This window comes from Chinchilla lanigera, unplaced genomic scaffold, assembly GCF_000276665.1.
Source record: "Chinchilla lanigera isolate Chin_1 unplaced genomic scaffold, ChiLan1.0 scaffold00054, whole genome shotgun sequence".
NCBI lineage: Eukaryota > Metazoa > Chordata > Mammalia > Rodentia > Chinchillidae > Chinchilla > Chinchilla lanigera.
Genome location: NW_004955455.1, coordinates 11,902,990 through 11,924,451, shown reverse-complemented (window position 1 = coordinate 11,924,451; position 21,462 = coordinate 11,902,990). Strand labels below are relative to the sequence as shown.

The following is a 21,462-nucleotide window of genomic DNA, read 5'->3' as shown; positions in this document are numbered from 1 at the left end:
AAAAAAAAAAAAAAAAAAAAAAGATATAACTTTGGAGAGTTTGCTCCCTGGTTCTCACTGGCAACAATCCCATAGGTGATGCTGCTCTGTGTAGGGTATCAGGTGGGATGTAGCAACTGTCGTGCTCTGCAGATCAGAGGGAAGTGGTAAAGTACTTCCCACTTTTCCCTAACTTACAACAGTGGAGTAAGTATCACAAACTCCTGGAACATCAGAGCCAGACTGTCAGAATTGATGGATCACTGTGTCCTTCTTAAGCGTGGGTGCAGGGCTGTGTGCCTTTGACAGGGATGTGTGCCAGGAGTCATGGAAGGGCCTCGCAACAGTCTTGCTGCTCCTCGCTTCAGCCTCCTTAAGCTTCAGCATAGAATCAGACACCCTCCCTTCTGGCTCCTGACCAACTTTCCTTTGGTGGTTTTGTATCATGTGTCCATCCAGGAAAGAGGTGTACAAATACTCTCCAAATAACCATATGCAAGGACTGTGGTGTCATTAGGTTTACTACCAGAGGGAGGACCTTGCACACTTTTTTGTTGAGGTGTGACACTCACTGGCTCAAGGCACGTGATATAAACCGGGGTGTTCTTGCTAGGTTTTGTGCTGACTCTTGTATTTTGCAAGCGTGAGCTCAAGGCACAGAAAAAAAAAAAACAAAGAGACACTGCAGAGAATTCTGGAGTGCTTACAAAATATGTGAGAGACCCATTTGTTCTATATTCTGATAAAAGTTCATTTTCATTGCAGAGGAAAATAAAAGCTGGGATGAAATTAAAAGCACTTCTTTTTAACATACTTCGTGGAATAAACAAATAGTCATTGGCTGCTTAGCACTCAAAAGCAGTTATTTGATGAAATTGTGAGTTCTATAGCCTTGAAACTCCAGGCATCATCAAAATACCACAAGTGAAAAGGCACTGGGCAGCCAGGTGTAGTGGAACACACCTGTAATCCCAGCTAATTAGGAGGCTGAGGCAGGAGGATTCTAAATTCCAGGTCAGCCTGGGCAATTTAGCAAGACCCTATCTAAGAACAGAACAGAACGAACAGAACAGAACAGAACAGAACAGAACAGAACAGAACAGAACAGAACAGAACAGAGCAGAAGGGGAGTGCATGGAGGTAGAGCATGACTTCAATTGAATAACTGAGGGAACGTCTTTGTAGTAATGGGGCAGCGCTGTATCCTGATTGCAGCCATAGTTACTGGAGTGCACAAAGTTCTACAAAACTGTGTAGAACTGTAAACATGCAAAAAAAGAGTGCATGTAAAAATGGGTGAAACCTGAATAATTCTGTACCTGAGTTACTTTGTACTAGTGTCACTTTCCATGTTTTGACAAAGTGCTGTGGTTACCTAGGATACCATCAGGAGGGGATACTGACTGAAGTCACTATCTTTGTGACTTCGTGTGAGCCTTAAGCTGTATCAAAATCAAAGTTGTAATAATCATGTTTTTAAAAGAATAACAGGGCTGGGGATATAGCTCAGTGGCACAAGTGCATGCCTGGCAAGCGCAAGGTCCTAAGTTCAATTGCCAGCACCTAAACTAAACTAAACTAAAATAAAATAGAATAATAATATACCAGGAGAAAATTTTGCCAAATAAATACCACACAGAGGAGTATTATCGGGGCTGGGGATCTAGCTCAGGGCAAAAGCGCCTGCCTGGCAAGCGCAAGGTTGTGAGTGCGGTTCCCGGTACTGGAGAAAAACAAAAAAAAAAAAAAAGAGGAGTATTATTTCCCATGCTACTCAGTACAGTTGTCTACTGAGCACTTGAAAAGTGATTAGTTTAACATGTTGTAATGATAATATTTTGGACATGTTGAATTTAATAAAATATATATTATTAAAGTTAATTTTGTTCACTTTTACTTTTTCAACATGACTACTAGAAAATTTATAATCAGCTATGTGGCTTCCATTGTGTTTCTGTTACAGAACACTGATCTTTAGTACATAAAATGTTTCCACAAATCAATAAGACAAACCAACAGAAATCTAGGCAAAGGACACGAGCTAAAATTCATCAAGAGGAGATATACACAATCAGTTAACATTCACTCACGTAGTCATTTATTCGCTCAACAAATATGTATTGAGCTCCTGGGCTCTAAGTGCTGTGTCGGTTACCAAATTAGTTGGTCTGAAAAGGCCTCTTTGAGGAGATCACATTGGAGCCAAGATCTAAAAGATAAAAAGATGGCTCACCTTCACCATTAACTAAAAAATGTTATTTTAAGTTTTTTTTGTACTTTTCAGGTTTTATTTACTCTTTCAGGTTTTTACACTAGAGAGACAATGCGGTGTTTACACATGAAGGTCTGATTTATTTCATCTATAAGTATGGTCTCTAACTGCATCCATTTACCTATAAAAGCCTCTCATTTATCTTTTTTATAGGTGAGAATACTCCATTGTATAAAAATACCACATTTTCTTATACTTTCCTCAGTTGATGGGCATTTGCGCTGTTTCCAAGACTGCGCTGCTATAAATCTGGGTGCACATATATTCTGTGGTGTGATGTTTTCAATTCTTCTGGGAAAATACCCAGAAGAGGAATAGCTGGGTCAAATGGGACCTCTAATCCTAGTTTTTTGAGGAATTTCCGCACTGAGTTCCACAGTGGTTGTACCATACTATACTCCAGAGTAAATCAAATCCAAAATGTACAATTGATATTGTGAAAGGGAAAGAAATTACTCAAAGGGAAGAAACAACTGGGATGAGGGGAAAGAGAAAAGAAGAAATATATATATACATATATATACAAGGATAGCTGGGATAATTGTACTGATGATGTCTAATGGTTCACTGAAAGGAACAGTTAAAGCTTAAACTTTTTTGACCAATTTTGCATGCTTATATCTGGTAATCTGAACAACTAATTTGAAGATGACAATATGTGATATAACAACAACAGTTGTTGAATTCCAACCATCTTGTTCAGTGAAGCTCTGAATTGTTTTTAATGTTTTTTATTATTTTTTATTCTCTTTAATGGTTTGATCAATCTTGCATGCTTACATCTGATAATCTGAGCAACTTCGTTGAAGATAACAATATGTAATATAACAACCATTGTTAATTTCCTATCTTCTTTTGAAATTATGTATCATTTTATTGCTTTTGTGTTGTTTTGTTTTTGTCTTTGTGGTTGTAATTTTGTTATTTTTTTTTCTCTTTAAAATAAAAAATAAGATTCTTTTTTGCCCTTTAGAATGAGAAAAAACAGATTGATAATGTACAACATTGGTAAGGATGAGCGGGGGAAAGACACTTACAACCTTTTAGTGGAAGCGCAGACTTACGTAACCTTTCTGCAGGGCAGTTTGACTCTCCAAATGTAAATCATAGACCCTCTAACTCTCAGTCTCATTCCCAGGAATCTATCCTATGGAAGGATCAGATGTATGCAAAAGATATACTAAGGGTTGGGGAATCTAAGTAGTGGTAGAGCATTTGCCTGTCATATGTGAAGCCCTGGATTCAATCCTCAGCACCAGGAAAAAAATACATGTAGATAGACAGATGGTGGATTAGATAAGTAGATAGGTAGACAGATAGATAGATAGATAGATTGATAGATTGATAGAGAGACTGATAACCCATTGCATTATATAATCTCAACAAACTTTAGATAACTAAAATGTCTAATGGTGAAGTGTACTTAAATTGAATATGAATCCATCAAAAGGATCTATACTCTTAGTAAGTATAGTACTTATATATAATACTTGTAAATACGAAGCTACTTGAAAATGAAAAGTAACAAAGATTGTGCCATGATTAATGAAGAGTCCCCCTCAACAAGAATACAATGATGATGCAATGTTAAGAAGTCTATTGGTAAAACTCATCATTTTAAGTCATGAATAGAGAAGGAAATGGGGAATGAGACATATCCAGAAGCATTAGCTTGGAAGTTTGGCCACTCAATAGGAAGTGGGAAATAGCAAGCTTCAGGACAGGTGTAGTGTGATATTGTCCATATTTTTGGAACAAAGTAAAAGAAAAAAAAGGAAATAAAAAATCTATCTGTACCTGTGCACCTGCATGCACACGTTTGTGTATAAATACATACAGACTTCACCCAACTAGCTGTGTGACTTTGGGTGAATTGCTTTAACTCCTCTGTGCCTTAGTTTTGTCATCAGTAAAATGGAAAAAGAGGCCTCCTTCCTTGTAGGATTGTCACGAGGATCAATGAGCTAATTCTTGAAAACTATTTAATACGGTGCCTGGCATATAATAAATGGTCAATAAATGTTATATAATAATATCGTTATTCTGGCAAGGGAACAATGAGTCTGTATTAGTTCAGCTTTCTGTTACTATAAAAGAAAAAGTTCTGCTTTTTCATTACTATAAAAAGAAAACCCAGGATAATCAATTTAAAAAGAGAAAAGGTTTATTTGGTTCACAGTCTGAAGTTTTCAGTTCACAGCTGGTTGGCCTTTTTGCTTTGGGCCTATGGTGAGGCAGTGTGTCATGATCACGGCAAGAGTGAAGTTACTGACCTTCTGGGGAGATTAGGGGAGAGAGAGAGACAGAGAGAGAGACAGAGACACAGAGAGAGAGACAGACAGATAGACAGAGACACCAGGGTTCCAGATTCCCTTGAAGACCATGCCCCCAACAACCTAAATCTCTCCCCACCTTTTAAAAGGTCCAACACCTCCCAAAGTACCCCAAGCTGGGATCAAGCTTTTAGCACATTGGGCTTTAGCAACGTTTAAGATTCAAATTAGAGCAGAAGCCAAAACATTTAGAAAACAAAAGATTTACTTGAAAAGAAACAGAAAGAAGTCCGACACTCAAAAGGCCAAGTAGCCTTTTAAAAAAAAATCAAACAAGCATTTAAAAGAAACAAATGCAAAGTTGCCAAGGTGACCAGGAAGTTTTATATTAATCTTTTCGTGGAAAAAACAGTACACTATCTTTCTCAAGAGTTTACAGTATCCCAAAGGAAGTGTGTTTAGGCCTTGACATTGCCATAGGCAGGGATGAAATTGTGTTCACTGAGATTTATGGGAAATACTCACGGTTTTAATATTTGAGGGATCTGGATTAGGTAGACTGACTTTGTTGATCTCAGGGTGCAAATTGCTTTTTTTTTTTCTCCTAACAGTGACACATGATGTGCTTAGTCATAGTGGAAGCAAGGGAATGTGTCAGTGTGTTTTTCAAGAATCATGCAAAAACACATGTAGAAACAAATACCCCAAACCACTAAAACTAGGGAACAAAATTAGGGGAAATGCTTTACTATGTGCTGTATATGTTTCCGTAACATTTAACTGTTTTCTATGTTCACGAATGGCATTAGTAATTTTTGAAAAGAATAAGTAAGATCATATAAATTTTGAATACGTAAAGCCATCCTGATTCTCTCTAGTTCTTCCACTCCAGATGAGATAATTTATACCCTAAGCTCTTTAAAAAAAAAAAAAAAAAGATTCAGAAATCCACATTTTTCTTTAAGATAAGTTTCCACCATTTCAGTTTGTGGCATCTGCCAAAAAGTGCTTTGGATGACATTCCAAGTGGAAGAAGAAGAGAATTACAGCTCAGGCCCAGGGGTGTAGCTCAGTAGTAGAGTGTTTGCCTAGGATGCTTGAGGCCCTGGGGTCAGTCCTCTGCGTTGGAAAAAAATACAGCCAACATCTTAGGGAAAGAGAAAGAATTTCTTCTGGTTTATTGTTCTCTACCTTTAAGCCTGAGACCTTCAGCTATGAAACTCCTTCAGAAAGAAATCTAAGAATTCTAAAATTTCTACTTGATCCTTCCCACGTATCCTTGAATTTATTCAGCAGATTTACCTGCGGGCAGCTCTATCTCCAAGCACCAGAGGAGGAAATAGATTCAGAAGGGGACTCCTGTAGAAAGAGACAAGTCCACACTTGGTACTGAAATAGGTTTTCATCTGTTTTCAAGGCAACAGCAGTCCCATTTCTGAATTCACTCAAGGTCTCCCTCACGATCCTCAGAAAGATGGTGGTTTGCAAAGCGGAGGGTCGTAGGCAAGATGGCAGCCTGGCAGCTGATGATGAAGATAGGGCAGGAATCGACGTGGGCTTTCACCCAGATCCCCAGCCAGGTGGTCAGCATGATCCCCTGACCTGCACCCAACAACTCAGATGACCCACAGTTACCTCCTCCGTGTCACCTGAGCTCGTGGGCCACGCACAGGTGATAGATGTGCCTGCCTTTCAATATGGCCCAGACCTGCTCTTCCTCTTCCATTCTGGTCACTGCTGCTGAGAACATGAAACTGTTTCGTTATCCAAAAAGCCAAGAGTTGGGGGTTGGGGATATAGCTCAGCTGCACAGCACCTGCTTGGCAAGTGCGAGGTTGTGAGTTCAATTCCCGGTACCGGAAAAAAAAACAAAAGAAAAAAGCAAAAAGCCAAGAGTTGACATAGTTTGTGGAGAGGGGTCTGTCTCTATTTTTCCATTCGTTATAGCAGCACAAAAGCATCACTATGACTAATCTCTGAACTGTATTTTCTAGGAAGCACAAAACAATAGTGATCAGTTTGGGGTGAGAATCTTCATAGTTCTAAATTGGATTATGAGCTCTGAATTTGGGGTTCCTAATAGTCTATGCAGTGAGTTTGATTGTGAAACATTTAAAACAGCTTCTCTAACTGGGTCTCCAAAAATTCTGATCTAGCAAGGAGTAGATAGACGTGATTCTCTATCTACCCAAAGATCTCAGCTTTAGAAATAAGAACAAGGCAGGCAGTGGCAATTTACAGTAAAAGCTAGCATTTACTGAGCATATACTGTGCCTGGGTCAGTGTGAACCACTTTACATGCATTAATTCATTGGATCCTCCAACATGGTGAAGGTGCCATTACTCTTGGCCCCAGTAGTAATATGAGGGGATATTCACAGGAGAAAAAATAAGGCTTAGAAAGACTGATGACTTTCCCTAGTTCTCACAGCTGCTATGACATAGAATTTGAATTTAGATCTCTCTGAGTTTCAAAACATATTCCATACTTCCTTGTATAAGTTTAAAGGTGGCAAATATTTTGACTTTCAAGACATTAAGAATAGCTGCCTGGATCAAAGGTTTTCAACATAGTGAAACTTTCATAATAGTAGAGAAGCAACCCAAGTGTCCATAGATAAATAAAGAGATACAGAAAATGTAGTCTGTTCATATAATGGAATATTATTCAGCTTTACAAAAGATGGGAATTCTGACATGTGGAAGAACATCAAAGACATTGGACTGAGTAAAAGAAGCCAGCCACAAAAAGGCAGTTACTATGTGATGCCACTTACATACGGTGCCCTGGACAGTGCGAGTCATGGGGTCATACTATAGAATGGTGATTGCCTGGGGCAGAGGGGAGGGTCGGGTGGGGAGCTAGCATTTAGCAGGAGTGGTGTTTCCATTTGGGAAGATGAAAAGTTCTGAGAATAAATGATGGTGATGGTTGCACAACAGTATGAATGTACTTAAGCCGTTGACCTGTACAATTACAAATGGTCAAAATGGCAAATTGTGTGCATAATGTACCACAATCAAAAGATGGTACCTTGTCCTTCGCCAGTTCAATCAGGATCTCTCCGGTATGGGCCCAGAGAAACATCCACTTGTTGCACCCTAATGCACCCTCAGGCTGGAGAACTCTAGAACCCAGGACTCACAATCCTAGAACTCACCTTGCAGGAAGCCCATGACGTGGTGATGATTTCTTGCTCTCTCCTGCACACAAAATACCTAAAAGCAAACCCACCTCATTACTGAGTCTCTTGGTCTGTTGCTGACTAAGCTGTGAACTCCAAGAATTAGTAAAAGGCTCAGAAAACAAAAAAACTCTGAGGTATTTGGTTTATTGTTATTGGTATTTCTCGGACTCAGAACAGTGCCTAACTTGTGCCTAACTCCCTTAAAGTCCAGCAAGGGGACAGTGACTTCTGAGGTGCTGTGACTTCAGAATCAAGAACAGAGTCTCTCAATGAAATCTACAGTTTATACCACTGAGACAGTCCCTCTGAACATAACTACTAAATACATACAACAGGGTGCGGTGGCACAAGCCTATTATCCTAGCACTCGGGAGGCTGAGGCAGGAGGATCTTTATGAGTTTGAGGCCAGTCTGCACTGCATAATGAGTCCCTGTTTCAAAAAAATACACACAACAGTGTTCTTTGGATTGCAGCACAACTTTTGGGTGATTCTTAGCAGTAGGGTGACAAAGAAGGTTTACTATAAAGGAGAGAGATTTGGCTACGCAGCCATGCTGCAAGGATTCTCTCAGTCCCACTCTGTACCTGGTAGTGGGCCAGCACAGGAAGCTCCAAGCTGTCCACAATGAACTCAGATTTTGCGGGAAAACATACACTCACTCATCCATTCAGCTCGTAACATATTTCTTAAGCTCCTGAAATGTGCCAGACACTATTCAAAGTACTTAGCAACGAAGACAGTACTTAAATATTTAACAATTTGGCATGGTTACAGAATCATATAGGATTCTCGGCTGAGCCCAGGGATAACCCTTACAGTGCTGGTCTGGTAGTGGTCCAGAGGGTACACAGGAGGATCCAGGGTGGCTAGGACCTTGGGGAAGGAAGACAAGCCTCAGGGTAGCTGCTACTTATCAACCAGTGCCACATTTTGATAGCTTGGAAAGCCCTTCCTATGGGTATGGATGAGTAATGCCCTTGGCTTGGACATAGAGACGGACAATTCGGTCCACCCCTTCAGTATGTGATGGTAAATGATAAGGTGAAAGTAATCAGGAAGTATAGAGGAGATGGTGAATTCAGCCTCATAGTTAAAGGAAGGCTTCCTGAAAGAGGTAATAACCATGTCACTTGCTCATCAGCCCGGCGTGGAGTGGAGTAAAGTCCCCAAGGCCTTGTAGAGTGGCTTTACGGGAACAGCCTGAGAATCTTCACCCCTCTCTTGTGGGTTGTCTGTTGTCAGCATCTCTTCCTTTGTGTTTCCCAGGCTCAGAACAGCTACAACGAAGGAGACTACGAGGGAGCCAGGCGGCTGGGGCGGAATGCCAAGTGGGTGGCCATCGCCTCCATCATCATTGGCCTCATCATCATCACCATCTCGTGTGTGGTGCACTTCACGAGGAAGTAAGTGAGCTGTGTGGATCCCTAAACAATTTTCCTTGAGTGCCCAGTGGAATCTGTTAGAATAGGTTAGGATCTGCTGCAGTAACAAACAAGTCAAAACAAAAGGCTCTTCATATGACGTGGGCCGTGTAGGTGGGGGGAAGTTCTCTCCTCCATGCACTCATTCAGGATCCCAGGCTGACTAAAAGTCAGCCATCTTGTATGTATTCTACCTAGAACAGGGGTCAACTCATGTTTTCTGTAAAGGGCCAGATAGCAAATATTTTAGGCCTTGCAGGTCATATGGTCCCTGTCACAGTTTCTATCACAACTACTTAGCACTGCCATTTTAGCACAAAAGCAGACAATATGTAAATGAACACGTAGGGCTGTGTTCCAATAATACTTTATTTACAGAAGCAGGCATTTTGTCAGTGGTCCACAGTTTGTAAGCCTCTGATCTAGAACAGGAAGAGTCCTCAGGCTAAAGTAGGAGAAGAAGAAGCAAGAATCTCATGTAGGCTTCTCCCTGCCTCGGTCCGGGTGCCACAGATGTCACATAGACTCACAATTAAATAAGTAAAACCAATCACCTCATGGGCTCTGTGAATGACTTCTGCGCGATTCTGCCTCAAAGTGGCCGAATCGTTTTTAATTAAAGGACAGAAGAGCCAACACATCCTTCTGGTATCACCACTGAGTGCTCATCTCATAGAGATGGATGCTGTTGAGGTTTCTCCCTGGAGCTGGGTAAATTTCTTCTGACTTCTCTCGTTACCTGAGATGAGCTGCCTCTGCCGGAGCCAGTGACATTTCCCAGGGGAAGTTTGTCAGAGGAGGTGAAGTGATAGCCATCCCAGTCCCAGAAGGGCAAGCCTAAATCCATCTGCCTTCTGTGTAAATCCTGGCCACCCAGCTAGGAATGCTGAGAGAGTCTTTAGCTTTTCTGCCAGAAAAGCACGGATATTCCCCCACCTTTGACTAAAGCATTTCGACAGATCTGCATGCGCTGAGAAACCCAACCTCTTTGGCTTGGTGGACCAAAGAGGCTCATCCAGGTGGGTGAGGGAGGAAGCAGACATCCTCCATTCTGCCAGGCCGGGCAACCCAGTCTTGGCCACCAAGGGATGTAAATGTCACAGTAGATCACCTTCCTGTTGGACAAGCCAGACCCAGGAAGAGTCAATGGCAGCTGGAAGGAAGAGGTGATACCCTACCAGGAAGAACCCCAAAGGAAAAGTACGTGGATTTGTTGAAAAAATGGAGAAGGGGACACTAAGACATCCAAGGAAACAAGTTTACTTGGTTTCATGACATTTGTATCCATATCAACAAACTGATTTGTACCAATATCAACAAACTGAAGTTTGATCATATGAGCCTGTGATGGAGAGCATGGTTGGAGAGCACAGCCTTCTTTATTCTTCACATAAGGCTGTGTGTGTGTGTGCGTGTGTGTGTGTGTGTGTGTGTGTACATGGAGCCATGGGGTGTGTGGCTGATGGTACAGGTTGGCACCAGATGCCCTGTGCAGGTCTTCCCTGACCACTTACTCCCCTCCAGCCAATTGTTTAATCTTCCAAACCTCAGTTTCCTCAATTGTAAGGTGGGGGTTCTAGTAGTTTCCATTTCATAAAGCTACCGCAAAGGTCAATTGTGAACTGTTTGGCATCTGTTCCCTGGTTGGTACACTAAATCTTCAGACCATTTCTTAATCATATTATTACGACCATTATCAACATGAATGAGAAAGCACCTAAGAATTTAGGGTGCCATTGAAAAGAGTTCCAGATTTGCACTCATGCACCAGGCTCCAAGGACAGTGTTCCAAAGGAATGAGGCCAAGTCTTGGCTCAACTCCTGGGGACTTGTGAAAATACATACTGCCCAGATCCCTGTTTGAGCTGAGTGTGTTATAATAATAGCAGCTGACACTGACTTAGACCTTGCTGTGTGCCAGGTACTATTCAAAGCTCTTACATGAATTAATCCTCCCTGAATCCTTACAGCAATCCAAAGAGGAAGTTATTATCCCCATTTTGCAGATAAGGAAATTTAGGCTCAGAGAGGTGAAGTGACTTGTCTAAGGTCTCCCAATTAGTCAGTGGTAAAGCCAGAGTTTAGCTGGGTGTGGTGGAGCACCCCTGTAATCCCAGCACTGGGGAGGCTGAGGCAGGAGGATCACTGTGAGTTCCAGGTCAGCCTGGGCTACAAAGTGAGTTCAAGTCCAGCCTGAACTGCATAGTGAAACTTCTCTCAAAAAAAATTTTTTTGATAAATCAGGGCTCAGGGTCAGAAAGGCAGGAAACATTGATGAATAAACAGTCTGGAGAGTGGTGGGAGCTGCGGCGACCCGGACAGCACAGTTTAAAGGGAGAGGCCACCACTTTACTCCAGTTAGTACCACTTAGCATGAAGCCCCTGTTTATTAAGAGGTGTTGGAAATCTGGGTTTTTATGTAAAGCCATCTGATTTTTAGATGCTGACAACCAAGTCACTCTATTAAAGCAATGGGGAGGGCCAGATATAAATAAATCAAAAACAATAACTGTATCTGCAGCTTGAGTACTACTTACTTTGCAATCCATGGTGGCAAATTTGGCTTTCCAAGACCAATTTGCCTATGAGAATTTTCCAAGTACTAACAAGGAACCCAGAATTTTTCATTTATGAGCACTTTCTCCATTCTTAATATAAATGTCTCCAGCTAGAGAAGAAATGCTGATCTGTATGTGCTTGTGGTTGAAACTCTCTTAGAATAAAAAGTACAAAAGGGTCAATTCTGCATTTCTCCTTCTACAGCAGCAGCATTTCACAGTGGTTAGAGCCTAGTTAGAGAAGTAGGATCCAGTGGCACACACCTGTAATCTCAGCACTTGGGAGTCTGAGGCAGGAGGATCGTTGCAAGTTTGACACCAGCCTGAGCTACAAAGTGAGCTCAAGGCCAGCCTGAACTGCGTAGTGAGACTCTGTCTCAAAAAGACAAAAAAAAAAAAAAAAAAAAAAAAAAAAGGAGAGAGAGAGAGAAAATTAGAATCCAAATCCTACTTCTAACACACAGACCATTTGGGAACTTAATTAAATCCTCTGTGACTCCATTTCTCTACCCATAAAATAAAAGTAGAATTATTTCTGTCTCTATAAGGTCAGGTTCCTTTTAGATGCCTTTCCCTCCATGTTATCAAAGAAAAAAGATTTCCATGTTTAGAATCCATGAAGAAACTCAAATTTAAACTTGGCCGTGCATGTGCAAGAGGGAGGGAGGGAGGAAAGAGAAAAGGACAGAAAAAGAAAGAAAAAGGGAAAGAGGGATGAAGAGAAAGGAGGAGAGGCACAGATGAAGAGATAAAGAGGGACAGAGAGAAGGAGGAAGTAACCCTCAGGGAATTAAATAAATTTTATCTCCCATTAAGGTGAATAACGTGGCCTATTTCTCAGTAATCCTTTGACATAACAGAGGCTGAAAAGAAATTCTCATCCAAGTCCCATCTCAAAAAATTCCAATTTGCCAAATCAGATATGAGTCCCAGGAATATGGATTTTTTTTTTTCAGCTTCCCACTCCCATTCTGGGGATTCAGACCCTGATGGTTAGCAGAACCCTCATTGCCAAACCCTGGCAAATCTCCTCCCTTCAAAGTCCAAAAGGAAGAACACACCGATGGTAGCTGTTAACAGAGCGGTCAGCTTTCGTTTACATCAGCAAACTCATCATCCTAACTTGTAACGTCTAAGTCAGTGCCAGGGGTAGGCATAAGGTTACCGCCTAGCAGATGTACCCGGAGAGGCCCTGCTGTAACAATCCGAAGACACCAAAGAGGAACTGGGAGAATCTGACTACAGAGGACGCCAAGCCAGGAATGAGACAAAAACCCATTTCTGGGTTACATTTAAAAATATAGCCTGAAGTAAACTACTGCCTTGAAAAAACTGTGAAGTCCTTGCCTTTGAAAAAAACATGAGTCTTGGGCTGGGATTACGGCTCAGTGGGAAAGCACCTGCTTAGCGTATTCAGGACCCTGGGTTTGGAATCCCCAGAATTGCAAAAAAAATTGATTACTTTTAAAAATAAATAATTAATCTTTATCTTTATTGAGAAGATGGTAACGAACACATTGGGGAAGAGATTGGTACCCAAATAGTTGAAACCCCAGGTCATTTACTTTCTTGATAGTCTTTCCCCAAACTCATTCATTCTAATCTTGGAGGCTATCTATGCAATCCACGTGGTGGATGAACAAAGGCAGGGTTTCACATCATCGAATTCATGAGAAGTGAGAATCACTGAGCCGCAATATTCAGTAGCTCTGGGTAGAATACTGTGTTCACAAGAGTGCTCTGATCTCAATGAAAGCAGGAACTTGCCACGTCTCAAAGGTCAGGAAATTCTCTGCCTTTAAATTGCTAGAGAAAGTGGAGGGGTTACTCACCTAGGTGAAGTGTTTGAACATTGGAACTTTTATGAATCCTAATAAGTTCATGCAGGCTTCTACTTTGCTAGTGCCTTGAGAATTCAAGCAAGGTTAGGTTATTCTCAGAGGTCATGTTCTCAAAGTTTGGATCTAAGACAACAAATTCAGCTGGGCTGCTGATAAAGATGCAGATTCCTGGGCCCCAGTCACTTGGATTTGAACTATGCATTATCATAAACAACACACACACACATACACGGAATTAATTTTAAATGTTCTCAAGTTGCGGAGGCACCATTCTAGTATTAAGAGAGGACATTCTTGCCTGTATGGACATAAGCCACAAAATGAGACTTTTTTACATCCCTAATATAAGTGTTAAACAGTTTTTCTTCTCCTAGCTACTCAACGCAAGCAATTCTCCAGCAGACTCAACTCTGTGTCCTATAATTTAACTCAACTCTGACACCAAGGGTTACAGTCATATCGCATGGGCAGCGGGCTTGTTCCCACAAGATGTCCCCCACTTCAGATGCAATTTGTAAAGCCCAGACTGTGACCCATGCTTCTGACAGACTGACTAGTTCTGTCAGAGGTTCCCATCACCTCCTCTTCAGGTTCTTTTAATTTGCCAGGGTGGTTCACAGAACCCAGGGAAACTCATTTGCTTGTTTGTTGTAAAGCGTATTACAAAAGATGTAGCTGAGCTGGGCGTGGTGGTGCATGCCTGTAATTCCAGCACTTGGGAGGCTGAGGCAGGAGGATCGTTGTGAGTTCAAGACCAGCCTAGGCTACAAAGTGAGCTCAAGGCCAGCCTGAACTGCATAGCGAAACCCTGTCTCAAAAAGCCAAAAAAAAAAAAAAAAAAAAGATGTAGCAGAATGCCCAGATGGAAGAAATGGAAGGGCAAGGTATACAGGAATGTGTGAAGTTTCATGTTTTCTCTATGCATGATACACCCCAGGCATGTGTCCAGTGGCCCAGATGCTCTCAGAACCATGTCAGGGTTTTTGTGGAGGACTCCATATGCAGGCATGATTGATTATATTATCACCATTTGTGATTAGCTCAACCTTCAGCCCTTTTCCCCTCCCTGGAGGATGGGAAAGAGGGGTACAAAGTTCTTCTAATCACATGGTTGGTTCCGCTGGCAACAAGGGCCCATCCTGAGGCATGCAGGAGCCCACCAAGAGTCTCTGTTAGACCAAAGGATGCTCAGATCACTGAGGAAATTCGAAGGGATGTAGAGGCTCCGTCAGAGGGCTGGGGATGTAGCTTAGTGGTAGAGCACTTGCCCAGTATGTGCAAGGCCTGAGGTTCAATCCCCAGCACAAAAGAAAGAAAAAAAAAGAATAAAAGCTCTATGTCAGGAGCTCAGGTCAAAGACCAACTATTAGCATAAAAGATTCTCTTAAATTAGTACTCCTATCTGTAAGGGTGTGAGGTGCTCACGAAACAGGGGCAAAGACCCAGTATTTATTTCTTATTATATCTCAGTATGTCAGTTAAGATACCAAGTAGCAGCTTCAATTATGGCTGCTTCCCTAGAAAATGCATATACCTCCCAAGTTTGGCCAGGGTCATGATCATTTATCCAGTGTTCCACAGAATTCAGAAGAATCAATTGACCATGACAAAGTTTGGATACAAAGGAGACAAGCCTTCTCTGCCACAAAAATGACATCCTCAGATGGTGCTGGTGATACAGTGGAGTTTCATTTTACTTGGGAGTGAAGTTCTTACGTCAGAGCCTGAGGAGAGCTTTGAGAATAACCAAACTTGGGAGAGGGGAGATTTGTGAATAACCATTCTTGGGAGCATGCATTCGAGGGCACCCTATTCAGACTCACGTGTAGTTGTTAATCAGGCCCACACAACCAGCGAGGATCTCCAGTGATAGGAAGTCCCTTGACTTGAGCCCTGATGAAGTGGTTGGCTGTGTTCAAGCTCTTGGTGTCTCTGTAAACCCTGGGACCATGCTCCACGCTCACATAGAAGGAACAGAAATTATCTCATCCATGTTCCTGACTACTGAGTGGAGTTGCAGCCAGATCCTCCAGCTCCATTTGAATGGTTCGTTGTTTTTGTTTTTGTTTTTCTCTTTTCAAGAAACATATGTTAAATGTATACAGACAATGTGATCTCTTAACTTAAATCTCCAAGTGATCCTGAAGACATGGAACCAGCCGTGTCCACAACCAGCCATGTATTAAAAGTGCTTGCTCATTACTCATAAAATCCTGTACACGTCAAAGTTTCTCTTAGGGCAGAACTTGACCTGTAAGCAGGTTTAAGAGCCCCAGGACTGTGTTCCATTAGGAGGCACAGACTGAGGAAATATTAACCCTTTCCATACGGAGAAAACCTCTCTCTTAGAAACAAATTGATATGAATTCTTCCCTAGCTTCAAAATATCCTGCAATTGTGTCAGGATCAGAAGGAAACATATAGTATATTGCAGTGAGCATGAAAAAGGAACTTAGCCTTTTTTGCAAAAACAAAAGCAAATCCATCTTCTCTCTTCTATCACTGGCTAGAGCTAAGCTTCCTGGGAATTGTTTTTGTGTAGCTGTGTCTTTGGAAAATTTGTGTGTGTGTGATTTCAGAATGAAAAATGGGGAAGAGTGCCTATTTCCAGAAGGTCAGAAGAGTTTTTCTTTGTTGGCTCAGATAAGTTGAGGAGGAGAAAAAGTCAGACTTAAGTTGCCAGGAACAATGGAAATATTTTTACTGTGAAAAGGACATAAGCTAGTGGATCATTTCTGAAGAAATCAGGATAAATGCAAAATAGATGTTCAAACCCATAGGGAAGCACAGATTAGAGCTATAGCGAGATACTATATTATTTTATCAGCCAGACTGAAACAGCTAAAGAGATGGATAATATCAAAGTTGGCAAGGTGTGAAAAACTTGGGCACTGGACTACTGGTGGGACAGTTTTGGGGAAAGCCAGTTTGGATATACAGTCATCCCTCTCTATCTGTGGGCTCCACATCCATGGATTCAGCCAAAATCAGATGGAAAATATGTGGAAAAACAAATTATATCCGCACTGAACTTATACTGACCATTTTCTTTACATTATTCTCTAACCAACACTCTGTAACAACTATTTATGTAACATATGCATTATATAGGTATTACAAGGAATCTAGAGATGATTTGAAGTATACAGGAGGATATGTGTCAGTGAGATGCAAATACTAGGCTATTTTATGTAAGGGCCTTGAGCTTTTGTTGATCTAGTATCCACGGAGGGACTGTGAGCCAATTTTTTGTTTACCGAAGGCCATTCATGTTTATTGAATTTTAAAATCCACATGCCTGCCAACCTATCAATTCCACTTCTCAAAATCCACCCATAGATACGGGTGTACAAAAATGTAGGTGGCTAGGGGTGGTGGAGCATGACTGCAATCCCAGCACTCGGGAGGCTGAGGCAGGAGGATCGTTGTGAGTTCGAGGCCAGCCTGGGCTACAAAGTGAGCTCGAGGCCAGCCTGAACTGCATAGTGAGACCCTGTCTCAAAAAGACAAAAAAAATGTATGTGAAACTGTTAGTCTCCATGCTAGCTACAAATTAGAATCACCTAAGGAGCTTTAAAAAACAAATCAATGCCCAGAATTTACCCCAGACCATTTAAATTAGAATCTCCAGGCCTAGTAATGGGCCAGGCATTTGGGAGGTTTTAAAGCTCAGGACCACAGATACACAAGGATACTTGTAGTAGCTTTGTTTGAAATAAGGGAAACCTTGAAAACATCTAAATGTCCATCAATAGGCAGAGTAAATAAGCAGTGGTTTATACATAAAGTCAGACAAGACACTGCAGCTTTAACATGAAACATCCTTCTTAATAATGTTACAAGTCCCTATATGATCTAGTTGTTGATTATCTATCCTCATCTCCCAGCACTCTCTTCATTCTCCAGCTCAGCCATATTGGATGTTCCTGTAGAATGTTTTTTGCCTCAGGGCCTTTGCACATGCTATTCCCTCTGCCTGTACCTGTCTTCACCCTAATATGTACGCAACTTATTTCCATCTCTCCCCTAAGTACTTGTTCATATATTACCTTAGCAGAGAGGCTGTCCCTTTATTCAGTCGTCCTAGCATTTATGACTTCCTGATAAATTTGTATTTATGACCTACTTCCCTCTACTAAAATGAAAACTCCAGACACATTTTCATTCCTGTCACTGTCCATAATAATAGAGCCTAGAACTGAGAATGAGTACTTTGAAGCTAGCTAGACTGCTGGAGTTTCCATCAAGGTTCTACATCTAAGCAGCTCTGTGTCCTTGGACATGTCTTTTAGCCAGTATTTGCCTCAGTGTTCTCTTACATGAAATGGACGTATGAACAGTACCTACCTCCTAGAGCTGGGAGGATTAAACTGCCTAAAGCGTAAGGCCTAGATTAAATTGCATAAAGCGTAGGACACACGATACTCACTGTATAACTGTTGAGATTACTGTCATCAGCACCTAGAGCGGTGTCCAGCTGGTAAATATTAATTAAATAAATGAAGGAATAAATAAAAAGAAGAAAAAGGAAATAGCAGAACAATGTACGATTGGCCCTTTACATTCACGAGTTCTGCATTTGCAGACCGAACCAACTACAGAAGGGAAAAAAAATACGTGGATCTGTACTGAGCATATACAGACATTTTTCTTGCTCTTATTCCCTGAACAATACAGTGTAACAACTACTCCCTTAGCATTTACATTGCATTGGCTATTATACAGAGATGATTTCAAGGGCACAGGAAGTTGTGCCTGGGTTGTGCAGAAATACCATGCTGTTTCATAAGAGACACGAACATCCTTTGCTTTTAGTGTCCTTAGGGGTCTTAGGACTAATCCTTGTAGACAACTGTATACAGCATGATCTAGTTCAGTCACCACACACGAGGAGTATGTCACTTCTCCATGCAGAGGTAAGTACCTGGAGGATGCACACCAAGCTTCTGATAGCAGTTTCAGAAATACTCAAGACATTTTTCTGCATCTGTATCATTTGTTGTTTTGCAGGTGTCACATGTAAAATAAAATATGTTTTCCAAGCCAGGCATGGAAACACGTGCCTGCAATCCTAGCACTGTAGGGGAAGGCTGAGGCAGGAAGGTGAAAAGTTCCAGCCCCGTTTGGGAGACTTAGTGACTTAGCAAGATCCTGTGTCAAAATTAACAATGTAAACTGGGATGGGGATGTAGCTCAATGAGATAGATATAGGTTAGATAATACAGGTATAGATAATATAGATAGATATAGACATAGATGATATAGATATGTAGATAGATCCAAATGAAATGGACGTCATCAGAGTGAAAAGCATGCAGGTCTACCAGTCAGTTTCAGCACTTGTGTAGCCAAATGCTCTCCATCGCGTAAGGAATCGGCAAGCCCAGAAAGCCCACTGGGGAGGCTCGGTCGCAGGCTTTCTTTCTCACTCTGTCTCTCTGTACTACACAGTGCCTGAGGAGCCCGTGGTTGGTTGCAAGCATGGAGGATGACCCTCGTCCACACCCCCGAAGAAGTTTGTGAGGAATGGATCCTTGACTTTAGACTGTGAGATCTCTTCCTCAGGACTCTCCAGAGGCAGGTCCCTGGCAAATGAGCAGCAACAACAAAAAGTCCCCAATTTAGGAAATCCAAGCCACACAGCCGCATCAGCCAATGTCAGTGATTTATAAAAAGAAGAAGAAGACGAAGAAAACGAACTCTCACTGTGTCCACCGAGCGAAGCTCTGCGTGTGCAATCTTCTTCTCCAGAGGTGACGTCCAGAAACCCGTGCCTCTCCGTTGGGTAGGGGACTGGATCTGGGCAGAATAGGAGGCCCCAGGAAGATGCTAGTGTTTATAGCGTCAAATACAACATCTGCAGCATGTTTAAAGTTGTCTAATGCAGTTGAATTCATGGATTTTTTTCTTTCATTTTTCCATGTTGTAGGTTCGCTACAGTCTTTAATGACTGCTTCCCCATCAGCATCCCCAAAACTCCCCAACCAGGTGGTCAAAGACCTGAAGACCCTCTACGCTTCTGTCTTGACCCTTATTTTTCCTCATAGCACCTCACCCGCAACTTTCTTGCTTGCATCCTTTTTTTTTGTTTTCTTTTTTGGTTTTTTTCCGGGACCGGGAATCAAACTCACAACCTTGTGCTTGCCAGGCAGGCGCTGTGCAGCTGAGCTAAATCCCCAGCCCCTTCTTGCTTGCATCCTCATTGATCAATATGATCATAACCTCAGTCTTCACTCAAGCAGACTCTGAGAATGTGTTCAGTGGTCAATCCTAGGCTCAGAGCATCCTCTTAATGCCAAGTTTGGGAATAAACTGGCTGTGTTTACAGAATATACACTCCCCAACCCCCACTCTCCTAGTATCTAATCAGCCTCTCTCTCTCTCTCTCTCTATCTATCTATCTATCTCTCTCTCTCATTTCAATCTTTGGTTTTCCTGGATGCCACCTGGAAATACCCCCCCCATATTACTTTTCTGTCAAAGGCAAATCCTTTAGGTCTGAATGAGCTAGTTTGCTGACGCCGTTAGTCTGCCTGCCAGATGTGCCGCCAGTGTTCTGCAGAATGTGTGCCACTGGTGGTACACAGATCATTTCTGATTAGTTCATAGGCACAGCACTAATTAATATGGAATCACATAGAACTCCTTTTCTGTTCCTTTTCAATCCTGATTACAGCAAGGAGAAAGTTTGTTTGGGAGAGAACGGATCCTTAACACTTTTTTGACACTGTGGCCTTTTAAACAGAAAGCAGCCCTCAAACCCGGTCTGTGTCTACAGAGAATTCAGTGATACTATTTTGTTTTCACGGTATTTAATTTATTACCTTCCATTTGTGGCTTTGCCAAGATGTGTGTGCTATATTGTTTCTATTCAAATAAACTTACTTAAAAATAAATGGACTCAAAGACAAATACCAGGTCATTAACGGAACACGTGAAATATATGTATATAAATAGCAAAAGTCAGGTCAACAAGTAGTGTTAGAAATACAGTGGTAACGAATTTTAGATTCAAAAGAAAAGGCAGCTTATTCTAGTTAAACAAACAAAAAAGGCTAAGAGTCAAAATACATTTTTTTTGTTAACTAGCTATGCAAGCTGATTTTAAGCAAGTTTCTTAGCCTGTCTGTGCTCAAATTTCTTCATCTGGAAAATGGAGATAAGAATGCTTGCCTACTTACCTCATGGTGTTATGAAAATTGTCATAAAAGATGCTCCCTGGCAGGAGAATTCTAAGTGCTGTACAAATACAAAGCATGGTTCTTAGAGCATTTTAAATCTCAGGCATTTGTTAAAATACTGGAGCCTAGCAAAATAATAAAAGTTGATGGACACCAGATTCCACCTGTCATTTCATCCAGACGTCCATCACGAGCCAGCGCTTGTCCCAGGAGGACAGTAAGTCAGGGACATGAATTCTCAGCACACAGAGATGCTAGCTAGAGCCATTCCAGTATATTGGATCTTGATATTGTTTCTGACATTTTGTTGTTTGTTTATGTGTGTTTGGGTCCCTTCCTAGTCTTTTACCCAAATCAAATGAAAAGTGTTGCTGAGAGGCAGAATAAAAACGGTTTTAAGTAAGACTATCTACTATGGTGTGTGAGTCATGTTTTCTTGGGATTCCCATTCTCCTAGACATGTCCATAACCAAAATGTGCTCATCCATCTCAGCATCCTTCCGAACAGAAGACCATAGAGAGGGCAGGGATGGGGCTAGAGAGGCATCCACTTTGAACTAACATGGCCTGCAATGCCCTTCTATGAAGCGTCTCAAATGTTGGTTCTGTTTTAATCAAAATAAAGAAAGAAAATTTTCATGGAGATCCCTAGTGTTAAGGAGGCTCTAATTTTTCATTTTAATGCTGACAAAGTAGGATCACTGTCTTCTGCAGGACATTCGGCAAAGCTGAAATTCCCCCTTGCTA

General features: G+C 41.6%; 1 protein-coding gene across 1 annotated transcript in view; it reads left to right on the top strand.

Annotated features, from left to right (window-relative positions):
- The window catches only part of Tmem233 (transmembrane protein 233), a 38,901-nt gene extending 17,778 nt beyond the window's left edge, over window positions 1-21,123 (top strand). Inside the window, exons 2-3 of the mRNA XM_005396526.2 lie at window positions 8,981-9,117; window positions 18,986-21,123. Coding sequence (XP_005396583.1) covers window positions 8,981-9,117; window positions 18,986-18,992 — 144 coding nt within the window. The 3' untranslated portion in view covers window positions 18,993-21,123. The remainder of the gene's footprint in view (window positions 1-8,980; window positions 9,118-18,985) is intronic.
- The last annotated feature ends 339 nt before the right edge of the window (window positions 21,124-21,462 follow it).